The sequence below is a fragment of the Perissodus microlepis genome, chromosome 17 (genome assembly GCF_051167445.1).
Source record: "Perissodus microlepis isolate ML-2025 ecotype Zambia chromosome 17, ASM5116744v1, whole genome shotgun sequence".
Taxonomy (NCBI): Eukaryota; Metazoa; Chordata; class Actinopteri; order Cichliformes; family Cichlidae; genus Perissodus; species Perissodus microlepis.
The window spans coordinates 6,230,852-6,248,857 of NC_140477.1; the positions used below are offsets into that span (position 1 = coordinate 6,230,852).

Here is an 18,006-nt window from a genome sequence, read left to right on the forward strand (position 1 = left end):
TTCAACTCAGCAATTAATCTCTTTTAATTACACTTCTTACATGTTGCAAAGATACATATACCAGTATTAAATTACAGTTTTAAAAAAATTATTATAAATCGTATGGAAATATTGTCATACATTCATGCATATACAAAGTATACACTACCTTTTAATATAGCTGCGACAGGTGAGTTAGGAAAGCAGAGGTTGCTTGAGCAGAGTGAGACACTAGAGATTCATTCTATTTCTGTCCAAATTTTTCTTAGATTTTATTTTATTTTTATTTTTCCTCTTAGTGGATTTGAGGAGCAAAGCTACAAAATGCTGCTTAACTGTTAGAAGCCACGTTCAACAACATGGCAGATCTGCTTGGACACATCTACTCCATGTCTGTTTCTCTTTAAGAATTTTTTTTCCTTATTTTTGAAGATTACCATAAAAAAGTAGTTCCTTTGTCAAAAATGTTTAAAGTAGTGCAATGATATGGTTTCAAAGAAAAACAATTAGTTAGTTACAGCAAAACAAAACTAAACCAAAACAACAAGAAAGAATGGGGAATTTAAAATGATGTCCCTCTGAAAACAAATGACAAAGACTGAAAATAAGTTACTACAAACACACTGAGAAAACAGATGCACATTCAAACTTACACAGAGATAAAGTAAAAGATTTTAAAAAGAAAGAAGAAGCAATTTCTGCTTTTATGAAATGTGTGAAAAACAGTTGTGCAAAATCATGGAAGTCAAACCCAACATGATTATAAACAACTACTTTCATGGTGAGTTTTCACAGGCAGAGGCAGCTGAGTCATGAAAGAGAGACAGACACACTCTGGGGGGGGCACTTACAGACCACTCATCATCTGGATGCAGAAATCCTTTGATCCAGATATGATCTGAGACATTTTTCCTCTTGTTCTGGTTAAATCTGACCCTTGTTGTTTTCCTCATGTGTGTTTTGGGAATGGTGTCAAAGCAAAGTAAAGGGAACAACAACAAAAGCTAACCCCACACCGCCCCTCGGCGAGTTTCCTCTGCACGGCCCTCTGACACACTGACTCTTTCACCTGATGAGAAACCCGACACGAAGCAACGGGTTTTTACCACAACAGAATAACAACTTCCCCCTCGTTGAGTCTGTCTCTCTTTCATGCCTGTAGACACAAACAACCTGAGCTACACTGATTGATTTTTTTTGTCTTTTTCTGATTTTCTTATATGTGTGTTATTGAATTTTATGATGAGGTAGTTACAACAGATAAACCCAGGCTATGGCTTTTTACCCTTATACAAATTAGAATCACTGTAGCTAGGGAAAGCCGCATGCTATTTGAGTCACAAAACATGCAGTAACGGATCACAACAGAAAAACTCTTTTTGTTTTTAAAGTGTTGGAGACTTTCTGTAACCCACAACTGATCACTCAAACAGTGTGCAACTTAATCCTTTGGTCGGACTGCATCAGCTGCCGCAACTTTTAAAACGAATGAAAAAACAAAATAAAAGGGGAGAAAAAACATTGACACACTCACACACACATATATGTATCTTCTATATACAAGCCTTATACAACTGCACAGCAACAGAAAATGTGACACTTTTTTATATATTAAAAAAAATGTTAAACGGTAGAACCAGAAGATTTGGTTCCTCTGAGCTGCACCACAGTGATAAAAACACTACATTCGCATTTACAATATCACACGAAGAGTGGGAACATGCTACATTAATAAAAGCTTAAGCCAACCATTAAGATATGTTTATAGTCTGTTGCCAAAAAGATGCTAATAATATAAAGCAAAAAAAGGGGAAATAGTTTGTACTGTTTTTTTTGCTATGTTTTGATGGTTTCAGATAGTTTTAAGTGGCAACGGTGGAGTGTTTTGCGAGCCATAAGGGCTTGTAGTCTAAGTTGTAATTTAATTACCTCGCTTTTACACATTCCTTTATTTTTTTTATCAATCTGAATAATAAATAGTGATATATGAAACATTATTGTAATTTAAAACCCTGACGTACAGCCACATTCCCTAAGAAACCTCCACCGCTGACCTTTTGCCCCAAAGGTTGATCCCAGTCACGTCACCACATTTTGACTACGGGCAAGGTTTTGACCCCACGCGCTGTGGGGTTAGACTAAAGGCTAAACTTGTCAAATGAAAATCACTTATGACTTGCAGCAAGAAGGAGGGTGGGGAGAAAAAAAAAGGTCAAGGGCTGAGGTCAAATACTACTTAAGGCACGTTCAGAAGAACATTAACCTCTTCAAACTAGAGCCTGTTTTCTGTTGGATCCTGCAAGAGTGCATTCAGAATGATTTCACAGTATAGTTAACAAAAAAAGCTAACAGTATGAAGAGTATACAGTATTATTATTATTATTTCTAGCTATCCACAAAAACCGATTTCTAGAGTCTAATTTACTTGGGCAATGGTAGCTTCCTTGTGCTGAGTTATAAAGGTATGTGGTGTCAGAAGTTTTTAAGCCCATGCATGTATGAGCTTGTGGACAGTCACTTGCATATTGCTACATATCTACATGTGATGCATATGAGGTGATGTGAGGAGGGATGTCGACCACTTGGTGATCCTCCGCTCACTGTGCTTTTTCTACTGCCGAGAGGAAGCCTTGTTATGCAGGAGCCTCCTCTTCTTTACCTTGAAGAAATCTGCAGAGTGAGAGAACAGAGTGGAAATCAGTTATGAGTGTGACCACAGAGGTTTAACTTTCCTTGTCTTAATCAAGCTAATCCGGCGAACTCACCTGTGATCGCAGCCTGTCTGCGTTTCCCCGTTCGCTGGATCCGGTAGCACCCCCTAGTGGTTACTTCTAGGTACTCGTCCCCAGACCCAGACGAGGCGCTCGACCCAGGCGAACCCTCGCCCGACAAAGACGACGTCCGCCGTCTCTCCTTTGTCTTCTCAGCTCCAGACCTCGCCAGCGGTCGAACCGTGCAGCTGCGGTAAAACGCCGGCACGTCCTGACACCTTAGCGCCTCCCATTGGATGTTGGAGCCCTCTAACGGCACGTCGCTCTGGAAGTCAAAGTTCCAGCGCTTGTTGGCCACCTCCACGCTCATGCAGAACAGTCGCTGGAAGTCCTGCTGCAGCTGCTGGTGATCCACGGGCCCAAAGAGGTTCTTCCGCACCGGCCCCGCCTTCAACTTCCAGGCCTCGATGCCTCCCAGGCGCGAAAGCTCTGGGTCGGATTCCACAGCTGGTTCCGCTATTGATTTAGAGGCCATCGCCATGTCCCTATCAGAGAGCAAACACACATGGATATATTAGTCCAGTGGAGTTCCAAATGAGGTGTGATCTGGGGTTTTACTGGCACAGATTACACACGCACACACTCAAGCTTTTGAACACCCAAACCCCCGCCCTCACCCATATCGGCATCTTGGGCGCCCACATGTTTTATGTGATCACACACACACATGTGCCCTCACCTGCTGAGTAACTGTTGCAGCAACAGGTACATGAGCTAACGCCAAATAAATCTCCAGCAACCCTCACTGGCCCGCCGCTTCAAAGTGAACCTAGAGCGACACCTGCTCTGGTGTTCACAGGCCAAAGGTCGACAGTAATGGTCAGAAGGTCGACAAAAAAATGTTTCCCCTGCATTTGTGATATTTCATTAGAGGCAGACTGATGAATTCTGAACGCAGCCTCCGCTGGTTTCCAACTCCCAGCCAAACCCAGTTAACATTTTACAGACAACTCCAACTAACTGCCCAGGGCTTAAAAAGAACAAACATGGTATTTGGGATAGGCAGTTATTGCCACGCACTTAATGCAGCGTAAAAAGTTGTCTTTCCACTCTGAAGGCAGACCTAAAGCTAAAATAAATACATAAACACTAAATGATTTTGCCCATGCAAATGTAGGTCAAAACCCTCAGGAAGGGGGCCCAGCGCTGGAAATTGGTTTGTGGTCATGAATTGCCTTTTTTTCCCCTGCCTGCATAACTGATTTAGAAACGCTCCGTTAAGACACTTTGCTCTGTTTTTCCAGAGGTGAAAACGCACTTTACAAATTCGCCTATTCTGCTCTTGAACATACCAGCACTCTATCGGGCGAAGATAAGCCTGAAAGACAGCAATCAGACCCTGGGTTAGGGGATGAGGGAGTTGCGCAACTGTCTGACACCTAATACTTTATAATGCTTATACTTTCACACGTACACTTAAATGCATTTACAGCACCTGCACACCCACAGGAACCGTTACAATGTCCCAAACCACAACAATTCAAACACTTTCCTAAGTGAGTGCGTATTACTTATTTATAACTTCAATACATATTTTAACTCACTTTGCCGTACAAAAACATTTAAAAAACGGGCACATAACAGTTTTGTTTTCAGTAAGAGGACTGCGCTCCGTGAGAGAAAGTTGTTTGCGTCGAAAAAGAAGTGGGCGCGGTGTGCTGGTGGTCAGGTTTCTACTATGCTCGGTGTCCCCGAGGGGAAAAAAAATCCTCCACTCCTCAAACTAAACATAAATAAATATATATCCCTCCACTTTAAAATGCATTTATTTCCTTTGCAGCACTATAACACTGGCATTAAACTGCGGATAAACGCACAGCGGTGGGTGTTATTTTTTAAGGTTTTGCGGGTTAACAAGGGAGCAGCCAGAGTTCGTGACGCAGTTACATTAAACGAGGATGTGGGTCAATGAGATGCGACACACAAACCGCCTCATGTCTTTTCTAGTCTCTTCGCCCTTGCTACATAAAACAACACACACGCACTATTTTTTCTTACGAAAGCATACAGAACGCTTACATTTAAGCAGTGAGGCGAGCAAACTCTGTTAGCTTCAAAGAAAAATTAAAACAAAGCTAGCGTCTTATTAAGAAAAAGGAAAAATAAAAACTAGCCTATATGTCTATAATGACCACCAGCAATATTAATACTAGTATTATTAACATTATTATTTTTATCTTACCATAGGCGTCAGTATCTCAGAGTAGTCCGGTAAAAGTGTCGCTTTGACTGCTCCAGCTATTTTGTCGCACCGGCTTGAGGAATTAACGGTGTTGCTGTGTGACAGCCCTCGCGGACATAAACACTGTCACGCTGCAAAGTTTCACTCAAACACTACCCACGGGTGGGTCGGTCCTGTCCCCTTATCCGCGACTTGTTTGTTATGGACTGCGAAGAGACAGGGGACGTCCTTACGCGAGAAGTCGGTCACGTGGTCGCCACCAAAACAAGGTTGCTGGAGTGCAGCCAAGAGGTTAGTAACGATATAATAGTTTATTAGCGCGATTAAAATATGAAGCACGTTGCACTTCTTTTGGGAACAAAAAAAAATGCACACACAAAAAACACCTACACCTATAAACGTGCTACAGGAAATAGATTAATAAAAATTTATTACATTTTAATAAAGACAAACTTCTTACCTCTGATATGTTTGCGAAAATGTGAAATTCCTCGCAGCTCTCTTTCCAAACCTGTTCCCTCTTCGCTCTCCCCGCGCTGTGTTTCGCTTCTCCCTCTCAGCGCTCAGAAGTAGGTCAAATATTTTGGCAGTGGCCGCCATTTCCCCTTTTTCGTCTCTCAAATGTGACACACAGTTCTCGTGTTTGCTTGCATCACGTTTTATTTTGGCGACGTGCCCGTATCCTCGAGTCACGTTGAGCTGCAACGTGACAGGGCTGGACAGACAGACTCATTTGGACTTGCCCTACATTTTTCCAGTTGAATACAAATTTCCAACCAAGTAGGGAATAAAATAAAAATAAATCACCTGAACTTACTTCACAGGATTCAATGCATTTAGTAAAAGAGGAACTTGTTTTTTTTAACTCAATTGCTACTTCTCCCCTTGACCTCTTGACCAACTTATAATCATAAATACTGAAAAGAACATAATGTACTTATGCTTTCTGACCCTGAAGAAAATGAATTAGATTTAATCTTGTGCAATGGTCCAGTGCAGCTCTGAAAAAACGACGTGACATTGTACTGCATGCCATCACACATGATGTTTTCATTGACAATTTGTCTGCTGACCAAATTAATAAGGTGTTTAATACACTAAATCATATATCTGTTTATGTAAAACGTGCATAACTCTCTATCTTTTGGGACTTGATACAAAGTTAAGTCAGGGTGCATGGAGCTTGGATAAACTTTGTCCTTGTGAGTAAAGACCTTTGGCTCAATGAGTAAACCATTAACGAGGAGGACACCAAACAGTAGACCCATTGTTGAGTTGTTTGGTGTTATAATATATTATAGGAGTAAACATAATACTATGTTGCTGTTGTTGTTGGTACCATTCAGTGAATTGTTTCCAGAACAACTGAACATGAGTGCAAAAACAAAGAGATGTTCTGTTGTTTCAATAACACCTTCATACAAAACACATTAATTGCACTCAAAATCAAATTTTACGGTTGAAGAAATCACTGGATTGATCAAAACCAATTATTAGTTTTGGGGAAATAAGAGCATTTTTACTAATCCACTGGTTGTGGTTTTGATAGGAGATTTAAATAATGGTAAACAGAATCCAGTATATGACAAAAAGTAACACCGACATTTGTATCTAGTCACAAAAACTGATTTTTCACCCTAAATAAACATGAAGCAAAAAGTTGGAGTAAATTGAAATATACAAAGTTAGCCTTTCAGCATAAACATGTTTCTGAGTGTAATAGTTATATTTCTATCCATCCAGCTCTTGTAAAGCATCGGGTTTCTCTTGCCAGGTATATGTATCTATTGATCCCAATCATTTCTTTTAGGTGGTGAAGTTCAGATTGTAAAATAATGTCCAAAGATTTAGAGACCGGTGTTATCTTTAGAGATGATTTGCCAACACCACAGTCACGTTTCAAGATAAAGCGTGTACCAGCCCTGTTAAAAAAATAGTCTGAGACTATGTGCCATATCACAGTTTTATTACATTGTTTCTGCCAGTTTTAAAATCTATTACCTTTAACTCCCTTCAGGTTCCTTCCACAAAACGTGCATGTTAGGGTGTTTTTACACCACCTAACAGTCATGTTTTTTTTAAATCGTTATTTTACTTCGATTTATGCTTTTTTTTCCCAGTGGTTTGATTTCTTTTCACACAGAAAAAAAGCCAAGGGAATTCCAAGTGAACCAAAATGCGCAATTTCAAACCTTGTGTAGATGTTGAGCCTGTTTTGGCCACACGTGTCTGGTGAAGCAACAAAAGTAAATAGAGTAATGACGGTGCTGTGTTCTGGAGTACTGGAGAACATGGAAAATTTACATTCATTTCACAGCCAGTTACTAGACCGTAATGACCTTTGCACATCTATGGTACCCTGCCGCATCCCAGAATGCAAAGCAAACAAGGCTATGGAAAGGTGTTTAGCTCAAACCTGCATTGTGCACTAGGTAGTTCAGTTGCTTCACATTCACACTACAAATAAACCACGGAGCAGTTCATTTGGAGCCCCCACCCCTTTCTTGCCATACAAGTGTTTTCTTTTTACTTTATACTTGAATACCTCCCACTTGTCTATATATGATGTAATTTTAGTGATGTTCAGGGACCCCTTCAGTGTGGCTCTTGTTCGAGAAATTAGTTACATCCATCAATAGACTTGTAACACGCAGATTTTTTTTTTTTCATCTGCAGTCTAAATTCATTTAAATCATCACTGTCGTCACTATTTCCTGCCTGCCTTCCTTTTATTTCTATTTTCGTTTTTATTGTGTCAGTGAGCACTGGTGGTATTTTTGCATCCCTTTTGCTTCTTTTATCTTTCTGACACCTATTCTGACACATCTTTTGTTCCCTTAACTTAAAAAATATTATTGTTCTTTCCTGTTGTACTCTCCCGTTTCCTATTACTGCAGTGCCTCTTCACATGGGCAAAAAATTTACTGTTTTATTGCTTATCAGTGACATAATATAGAAGTCATCCAAGGGGCCTGTTAGTCAGCCAGCGGCCCTCACTCCCAAAGGTTATTCAAGGATTTGCAAACACATACACGGACTATTTTTAAACTGTTTAGCACAATGAGTTATTCAAGTCTGACACAAGTAATGCTTTCCCTCCTTCAGTAAGAGATGCAGACAGAGGTTTATGAGCTCTTCTGGTCAATAATGCGGTAACGAGTGAATCATTTCCAGTGTGAATGCAACTTTAAAGGGTCCATTAGACTGCTATCATCCTCACGAAGAGTGGCACGCACCAAAAGAGAAAAGAAACGACCCATTTGTGTACCTTTTTTTGTACTATTGCGTAGGCATTCAATGGCATATCAGTACAGAAGCTCAGCGATTGCCAGATTATGTACAGGAAGATGCTGTAACAGCTTGAAAAGATGAGACTTTCCATGGAAAACAGAAACAAACCTCCATGTTTTCTTCCGGGGTCTACTTTCTCCACTCGTGTACTGATACACAAGTTTTGTTTCTGTGGTGAGACCTGTCATTCAGCAGAATACTGCATCCCATCTGATGCGCTCACAGTAAAGATATGAATCGTGCTGTGGTGATGTCACAGATAGCTCGCGACACAACCAGTGTGGCGACCACAAAACCTCCTTAAGGCCTCGATTATACTCTGTGGCGGACAGAGAGAGCTGGAGACCCGACAGGCAAGCAGTCATTCCTGTTATACTCCTTTGAAGTCTGAAGCCTGGGGTACATGTGTAATTGGTGCAATTTACTTCATTCAGACCCTACTCCAACCCAGAAAGTATCATCCTGGCCTAAGCCTGCCTTGTGCTTGTACCAGCCCAGCAGCATCATCCAGTGCTGCAGTGTCAAGAAGTGAAGGTCTTTAAATGGCGACTTGACCCTGCCTTGAAAAGCATTCACAGCAATCACATTGACTCCTATGCTAAACTGCCTGACTTTAAGGCAAAAATATTGAAGAAAAGGCCCTCCATTTCCTGTTAATTCTACCCTGAGTGAGGTTTAGACATATGTAATTCTTCCATTTGTACAAGAAATAACTGTTATCCAGTGTGCAAAGTTAGGTGGAGAGGTAGATCTACAAGTTAAAACAATACATTTCATAGAAACTGCCTTTCTTTCATGCTCCATAGAGCATCCAGAAAGTGTCAGGTTACGGTTACGTTTCACGTTTCTGGAGAAGGTTGGCACTGAAAAATATCTGTCGCATGAATACTTACATGAGGGGACCGAGTGTCCCCTCAGCCAAGCATCTTTGTCACATTAATGGAAAGATACAGTGTTTCTTTTTTTAATGATTCATTGTTTTAGGTCTCATTTATTTTAACACTAGTCAGTCAGGGTTGTGGCCCACTTCCCTAATGCCCTACTAATCTGTGTGTGAGGTGGCCTTTTTATACACTGTAATATTTGAGGACTCAGCAGCAGACAATGAGTCCTCAGCAGCATGATCCCTCACTGTTTTGTCAGCTCTGTGACCTGTATTTACAGTCAGCTTATTGTTCCACATTTAATTCCTAATCCTCTTCTTGTTGTCTACAGTCCTGTGTGTGTGTTTTGGTGCGCCCGCCCCCTTTTCCCATTCTTAATCCTGTGCTTTATTTTGCAGTTGCATATGCAGTCATTAAGCCCATTGTAACCGCTCCACGGTCAGTGCCCATTGAATATATTAGCACTCTTAGTAAAACAACAGTCATCATAGTACAATGTGACTTGGTCAGAAGACTGGAAACTGTCATGGTGAGCCTTGTGATTGCAAAAAAATAGAAGAATACAGCCCTTTTTTTATTATAATGTTACTGATTCAGTGCACAAACAAAGGAAACAACAGAGAGTCCACTAGGAACCCTATAATACACCTCCTTCACATTTATCTGATAATATTGACAATAATACTGACTTTCACTAAGCCACAGAATCACATTAAATTACCAATTAAATACTGTTGGTCACATTATTCCCCGTGCTGACATATAGCATATGTAGGAAGGTGTCACAATACACACTGAGGTTAGGCTCATGTTCCTTTGTGCCTTCATTATTTTAAGTACTGCTTTAACTACCAAATATTGTGCCATACAGAACTTAAAATGCAGTTTGGTTTCATTCCGGATGAGATTGAGGTTTCAGAAAGGTGCGTGTCTAGAGATAATTTTCCAGCGTTGAAGCTTTGGTGCTGAAGATGCTCTGAGGAAAACACCAAAAGAACGTACGGCACGTACCGTACGCCAGTCTCGTTTGAGCAGGAAGCGTCTGTATTGAAGGGGGATGCTCTCATAGAGATAAGGAGGACAGAAAAACTGGTGAGAGGAAGTTGTTGGTTCACAGGTGCAGTGCGGGGGTTTCCACATCCTTCTACCCTTCAGCTCCGGAAGCAAGCGCTGAGAAGAGGCTTACCACAGACAGGAGATTGTTTACATCAGTCATTATTTCCTGGCATACCACAACAAAATGCAGGCAAGGAGAAAAAGAGACACTTAATTGCACAAGAAGTAGAGGAATGGCAGCGAATTACGGGAAGTTGGTCTGCATGTTACATCACTGACATAAGGCTTCATAGCTGCCTGCTTACAGCCTTGCATTTGTTTGCATTTATGTCCATAAGCTAGAAGCTAACCTCCAGACAGCTCGTTTGTAGAGTATATGAGGAAACTACCCCCCGTGCAAAACCAGATGGTAGTCAAGCATTTATATTAATATTTTTGTTTTTTGGAAACAAAATTTGACTATAATGATTGTAGCATAGACATGTACATATATATCTGTATGTACCCTGTATGTCTGCTCCTACATCATCATGCATATAACAATTAAAAGTCTATGTAACATTAGCATCATCTGTGCCAAAGAGGATTTGGGCCTGCTTGAGAAATAATCAGTGGTTTACTGAATGTTGTTTTGAAAATGGATCTAAATCTAAAATGTTTAATTTAATTGTACAGTTCAACAGTACGATGGTACAGTCTACAATCATTTGACTTTTAAGCGGTTTTCCTACGGGGCATATACGCTTTTTTGTGTGCTGACAAGTGCATGTGCAAATGTGTACACACAAACGTTCATGCAACAGATAAGGATCTACACCAACATACAAGCCGTACAAGCAGTAAAGATACCTGTAGGCCTCAACCGTGCATATGTTACATAAAGTTAAAAAATAATAATAACAAGCCAGCTCCAGTAAGGACGGGCTGGTGAATTACAGGTAATATGGTGGTGGTGAAAAGTTATTGTGTTTAGAGAACAAAGCTACATATTTTGGAAGATCATTGTGGTTACTTTTTAGTGCACATCAAAATTAAACACCCACATACAGTGACTGTGAAGCTGTTCAGTGATAAGCTAAAATTTTTGAGAATACTTCTTTACTGTCTTGGTGTGAGGTTCATAAGAAGCTCATTTATCCGTACCAACTGACTACTAACTGAAATTATTTCCTTGTTAGCTTAGCTTAGCATAAAGACTTCAAAAATAAATATAACAAACTTTGTTTGTTAATTAACATAATAATATTTTTAGGTTAGCTAACTCATTAGAATCTGTTAATTAAAGCACAACCTAAATGATTTCACTAAATGATTTGATTTTGAAACCAGCTTGCTTATTTGCTAAGGACTAGCCTATGACCATAGCACAGATAATTGTCCTTTTTGAAATATAGTGTGACCAATTGTTACAAAATAGACTTAATGTTTTATTCGCTTTAAACAAAAATGAGCTACTTAGCCCATACATTTAGCAGGAAAGTGGTCGAGACTGAAAACCATTTTAGACTAATAGTCTACTGGAAGTTAATGCAAAAACTTCTTGGATGCGTTTTACGACACAGGAAGTTAAAAAAAAAAATCCTTTTAAAATGTCCAGTAGCACAGAGAGTAAAAGGGTCCAGTTTACTGGCCAGTGGATGAGGCCGTGCCTACTCGGTGAGATCCACCTGTCAGACCTGCCATGCCTCTAATGCAATTATTCCAGGTGAATGTGAAAAAAAAAATCACCTCATTCAGAGTGCTTACAGAGGTGGGGGCGGCTATCCACAGAAACCCAAACTGATTTTCTACCAAGTTTTAAACACTTGTTTTAATGCTGTAAAGTTTAGCAGTTTATCATTGGAACCTACAAAGGCTTAAGTGACACAAAGCTGTAAAAACTGCAGTTTTTACAACTTTGTTTATGACTGTAATTCCCTTAGTATTCAGCCCTGCTATATTTAGCATCTAAAATTCTTCATTTGCCTGGTTTTCACCTTTTTGTTCTGCAAACCATAAAATCTGTTCTTAGCAGGACATTAATATTGAATGGTGACACACCTTCAAAGCCAATGGTGGAGTTTAAATCAAATCAGGACATTAGTGCTGTAAAAAAAAAAAAAAAAAAAAAAAAGGGGGAAGAAAAGAAAAGAAAAAACTTTGTGAGTGAAAAATATGTGAGGAGTTTCCATGGGAGTTTCCACTTGTGGAGGCCACAGGTGGGGTTGTCACAGAGGGTGGGGGAGTCAGTCATATACTATTTTCATATATGTGCTATGTTGAAAGAGCGAGTGTGAGAGAGTTTGCTTTGGGTCTGGAGAGACCGAGGGTTCGGGGTGGCAGCTAGTTAGAGCTGCTCACTGGGGGGATACTTGGTCGTCACGGTGAATGACTCTAAGATGAAATTTGCCCAAAGAGACCCTGACTTTGTTTGTTTTGGGGGCTCCTCGAGGGGCTAGCGTTGGGGGGGAAAAGATGCAGACAGGAGACTTTAAGATTTATTTTTTCAGACTTGCGGTGTCTCATGCACCATTTCCTGAGTGTGCACTCAGCGTGTTCCCACTTTGCATTTTATCTGTACACTTAAAGTACTACTTGTTCTTTCAAGAACAGCCTGTTCTCTGAGGCGGTGCTTTCTGAAATATTGTTTCTGCAGACTGTATTTGTGGGCGTGGGGAGAGGGAGGAGGAAGGCTGAAGGGCGGGGTGAGGCTGCTGTAAATCGATCCTTTGTTTTCATCTCTGCCTCTGTGTATGTGTGTGTGTGTGTGTGTGTGTGTGTGTGTGTGTGTGTGTGTGTGTGTGTGTGAGGAACTTGTTTTGGTCTTACTGAGGTTAATTCAATGTCAAAACTAGAGCAAAAGTCACTGCAAGGCAATATGAAACATTAAGTAAAACCAAAGAAAAATTTGAATTATTGCAAATGCATATAGGCTTAATGTGACTGCATGGTGAATAACTGCATGGAATATACTAAGAAACTTAAGCGAAGCTATATTTTATGTGCCATTCATAAGTCCAGGAGGGCTGTCTGCTTCTCCTCCCTGCAGCTGAGCTAAAAAAGGTGCTTCAGCTGTTGTGCTTTTGCCCTTATCTACATCTGGTGAACATCTGGTTTCCATCTGACTGTGTTCGTGTGGAACTGGGTTGGGTTGTGAGCGTGACAATAGTGCAAAAAAGAGAGAGAGAAAGGGAAGAGGAGAGGGTATGGAATATGTTCGTGAGCTTCGATAAAGTGTGCGTGACAGGCTGGCTGAGAGGACGAATGAGTTGGGGGGGTAGGGGGTGAGCTAATGACTTGCTGAAAAGAGAGAAAGATTGTGTGTGTGTGTGTGTGTGTGTGTGTGTGCGTGCGTGCATGCGTGCATGTTAACCTTGCCTGCAACCAATAATCTCAATGCTGCCGTGACAAATTAGGCACAAATCTTTGCTGATGTGATTAATCTCATTGTTTCACAGAAAGTTTTTTTTTTTTTTTTTTTACACCGGAGACGATCACTCCAGAAATCTGCATGGAAGAGTGAACTGGCATCTTTATCTCTTCAATGGAAACCTGTTGAGTCCTGTTTTTTATGGCTCAGTTTAAAGCGAAGTATTATACCATGACTGGGGGAAAACAGGAGGGGCAAAAAAGTTGTAAAATTAAGTACGAAAAGCACCATCAAACCTATGTGTGAGTCGGATTCTTGCTTTGTGAGCAGATGATATGATGATTAATGTTTAAGATGTCCATCTCTGGGGGAAAAAAGAAAAGGCCTTTGGGTTTTAAGGGGGCAGCAGGAGTCTGTATTAAAAATCCTCGATTTGGGGCCACAGGGTATTCATGGTAAGCAGGCCAGCTGGGTTGCTTAGGAACAACCTCTAAAGCCTGTATGAACCTTTCTGCATATACACTGTATTAGATAGAGTAAATGATAAGATGTGTTCCACATTTTGTTGATCAATATCTCTGAATATGAGATTTTAAAAAGTGGTTCTATGCTTGGAAATGTGATTTTTAAAATGATTTTCATCCTTTGTGTCTCTTTATATTGTAATACACTGTTTATCTTGGCGTTTTGTAGTCCAAAGCTGCATCTATACTGCAAGCACTTTGCTCATCGTTCATGACTTTGAAGCTGACGGATGGCTTCTTGCAGAACTTGTGTTGGGAACCCTCAAATGTGTTTACTACCAGGTCGTATTTCAATCACTGAAATCCTTCGCCTCACTGGTTGTCACACAAATGTTTGACTTGAAATAATATTTTAATGCTAAAATAATAAAAACAAATATAAAAAAGCATATTTTTATTTTTTAATAAGAATCCAAATCTGTTACTTCCCTGAACAGACAAATGTGGTTTAGGTTTAATGTTATGCCTGATTAATTTCTGAAAAAAGTCTAGTTTTTCAGTTTGTAGTTTTAAACAAGTTTTTAAAGAGCTTTCTGAAGTACTTGTGTTTTCTTGTTTTTATGGTGTAATAAATCTCTTAATCACCACTAGTCCTGGGTTGGAACCTCCTTTTGGTTTCAGAACCTTAATTCTTTGTAGCAAATGTTCTTTGCTACAGTGCAGGACAGATCCATGCTTTCACATTTAGGTTGATGTCTCCATTTGTGCTGCAACAGATGCTGGGGTTACCATCTTCTGTTGTCCAACTGGTGAGGTTAAGAAAGTTGTAGTCTCAGTTTCTCTTGTCTTCTGCTGCTGTAGCTTGCTTTGAGTTTTTCCTCACAACACACATGTTCGAGTTAATCTCTCTATCCTAGTCCCTTGAACCAGTCTAACTATTATCTGCTGACCACTGGCACTAACAAGGCATTTTAACACACAAAACAGGCACTTATTGAATATTTTCATATTTTGTGTTGCTTTTTAGATCTCTTATAAACCCGAGAAATAGTTGTATGGAAAAATCCTAGCAGATCAGCAGTTTCTGAAATAATCAGACCAGATTGTCTGGCACCAACAAGCATTTTACATTCAAAGTCACTTTAATCACTCTTCCTTGAACTTCAGCTTGCCGTCTTAACCATTAAATGCATTAAGTTCCTGCGTTGAAATTTGGTCGACGACATACACTGTGAGCATTTTCACAGGTTTACCTAACATAGTCGCCAGTAAGTCTACATGTAAATACATACTTTATCTTAGAGTAATATTGTAAAGGGGAAATGATGGTGCTATTTTTTATCTTTCTGGCAAAGTATTATACAAACCCATTAATAACTTCACCATTTGCTGCTCTGCTACATTATACTGCACAAACTGCGGATAATATTGCAAACAAACTGAACAAACAGTGTGATGATCTAAATATCCATAAAGCATCTTTTTCTACATTAAGTTCTGACACAGAAAAGTCCGTAAGGCCTCAAACACCCTCCTTAAAATAAACAGCCCTCAATGTGTGTTTATGATAAAGAAAGTACTGTATGTGCACAATTCAGGCGCCAAATACAGTGTGTGTATGTGTGTGTGTGTGTGTGTGTGTGTGTGTGTGTGTGTGTGTGTGTGTGAATCGGGGGGAATGTGGCTTATGGTGTAAAGTACATCGACTGGGCAACAACATTTGAGATGTGCTGTTAAAAAAAGTGTAGTTTGACACATTTGGTATCTTTGACAGCTTTAATTCTTGACTTTCATTTAAGTTTCGTGGGCCTGAGCAATGTTGGATAAACTCACCTAGTTCCAAGAGTAAAGGTAATGACACTATCTAATCTCTGATAAAAAAAAAAAAGAAGCTCAATGTCTGAGAAAAAGTGCTGGCTGTAGGTGCGCTATCCCTAAACTAAATCCATGAGGCCTTAATAGGTCAGATTACAGCCAATATATTGTACATGTATAAGCACACTTCCTGCAACTCATCACGGAATATTATTTTTGGCATGAACACATCATATTCAGGATTGAGTTTCCTCTCAAACCACTTGTTTGTTCCATTCCTATCCATTGCTTATATTTGGTTCTTAGGACAAAGAGGAGCCAGTCTGTAATGAGCTCCCTTGAGAGACTGCAAAGACATGTCGTTTTTTTCATCACTGGTTTTAAGTGTGCGTGTGTGTTGAGGGGGGTTGGGGGGTAAATATGTTTAAGATTCCACAAAACTATGATCTGGAACAGTGAGCCCAGAGTGGCCCGCACTGGATATTGGACTGCAGAGGCGAAGGGAGCGTCCAGCTTCTTTGGCGAGGAATAATGTGTCCATTCCGCTTGACAGTGACTCTTCATGACTGTTTCACATCGCTATAAAGAGGGGCCATGGCCTGTCCGTGTTAGCTGCTTCTGGCAATGTAGCTTGCCATTGCCAGTGTGTGAATGTGTGTGTGAATGGGTGAATGACTGAATGTAGTGTAAAGCGCTTTGGGGTCCTTAGGGACTGAGTAAAGCGCTATACAAATGCAGGCCATTTACCATTCTTCTTCTTTTTTTGTTGCAAACAGTTCTATAAGTATTCATGAAACACAGGAGTGACAGCGAGGGAGTAAATATGTGTGCGAGAAAGTGTGTATGTGAGAGAGCAAGACAGGAAGCAACCAGGGGCCCACTCTCAGCCACAAAGTAGTAGTAGTGACTAAAAAGATTCACTTTAAGAGGAAGTGAGTTACTGTTGTGTTTGTGTGTTTGGGTATAAAATTGTCTGTGTGTGTGCTAGAAACTTCAGACTAAATATGAATAACCTACAAACATGTATGCACATGTTGCGAAGTATTATACCATGACTGGGGGGAAACAGGAGGGGCAAAAAAGTTGCAGCTTGTGTGAATAAATTTGCACCGTTTATGTAATAAATGTGGTGAATTCACTCCTCAGGGGAGCCCACAGTGGAAACCTTTGTGATCGTATGTTGTCTTACTTATGACCACATATGCTGTGTACAAAAAAACAGGCCATCTATTGCTCAGGATATCATGAGCTCATGAAGCTTTAGTTTTCATTTTGGCAAGACTCACAGGTCTTATGATGGAACACACAATCCTCCCTCTGTAATGTAACTTTTCTATATAAAGGAATATAAATAAATGTAATATTTATATATAAATATTTTGAAATTGCTTTTCTGGGTCCTTATCTGGTCCTCTTTTCTGTCTAAATTTGCATCGTTTAGGAGAAGAAAAGTGGTTCAGTCGGTTTTTCATAGCTATAGTTTGAACATGTTCCTCATGAAAGAAAACATCCCCATTAAAAAAATGGGGGTGAGGAAAGGTTGAAAATAGCTGACATACTTTTGAGGAAGTCTCTCAGTTGGCACTTAATTGTGTTGCTCCATCTGGTGTTTTGTTGAAGTTACTGCGTCACAGACTTATGAGAATATAATACAAAATGTCAGCTTTTAACAGTTTGTATGCTTCAGCAGGCAGTTTGGACTTATAGCTCCCTCTACTGTTCGTAACCTATATCACACTTCAAGTAGGCTGTGGGAAAAGGGGAAACGGAATGGAGAATATTAGATAGCATTTTTCTAATTTTCTGTTGTCCAATTTTGTCCCAGTTTTCTGTTTTTACCCTGACAGGAGTATGCTCTTCTATTGCTGCAGCCCACAGAAAACTACACACAGATGCAGAGATGCTCTTCTGCATAACCTGTTGTAAGGAATGCTTATTTGAGTTACTTTTTTCCTGTCAGTTTGAAGCAGTCTGGCAGTTTTCCTGTGACCTCTGACACCAAAAACCTATTTTCAGTTTTCTGAAATACTCACTTAAGTGACCTTTCATCCCCATTCTGTTTGTTCAAGTCATGTAATAAATTGAGTTGCTGTCATGTGATTGCACTAATGAGCAATTGAAGGGGTATGAAGTCTCAGGTGAGTATATATATTGTAGATGACAAAATGAACAAGTCCTGCTATTGTACTGTATTGCAAAAATTAAATACCAGTGC

General features: G+C 40.0%; 2 protein-coding genes across 3 annotated transcripts in view; one reads left to right on the forward strand and one right to left on the reverse strand.

The window, feature by feature from the left end:
* On the reverse strand, positions 1 to 5,584 carry cdkn1d (cyclin-dependent kinase inhibitor 1D). Of its 2 annotated transcripts, none has more exons than XM_084909756.1 (3): positions 5,393 to 5,584; positions 2,745 to 3,235; positions 1 to 2,649 (listed from the first exon to the last, which is right to left on the reverse strand). In XM_084909756.1, the coding sequence occupies exons 1-3, from the start codon at positions 5,530 to 5,532 to the stop codon at positions 2,591 to 2,593; spliced, it is 690 nt and encodes a 229-aa protein (XP_084765882.1). In that variant the 5' UTR covers positions 5,533 to 5,584; the 3' UTR covers positions 1 to 2,590. The 2 variants fall into 2 exon arrangements, with proteins under 2 accessions (XP_084765882.1, XP_084765884.1); XM_084909758.1 differs by lacking the exon at positions 5,393 to 5,584 and adding an exon at positions 4,933 to 5,133.
* Positions 5,134 to 18,006, forward strand: part of LOC146369120 (suppressor APC domain-containing protein 1) — a 24,875-nt gene continuing 12,002 nt past the window's right edge. The window contains exon 1 of the mRNA XM_084909760.1: positions 5,134 to 5,223. Within this exon, the coding sequence (XP_084765886.1) occupies positions 5,134 to 5,223 (90 nt within the window). The remainder of the gene's footprint in view (positions 5,224 to 18,006) is intronic.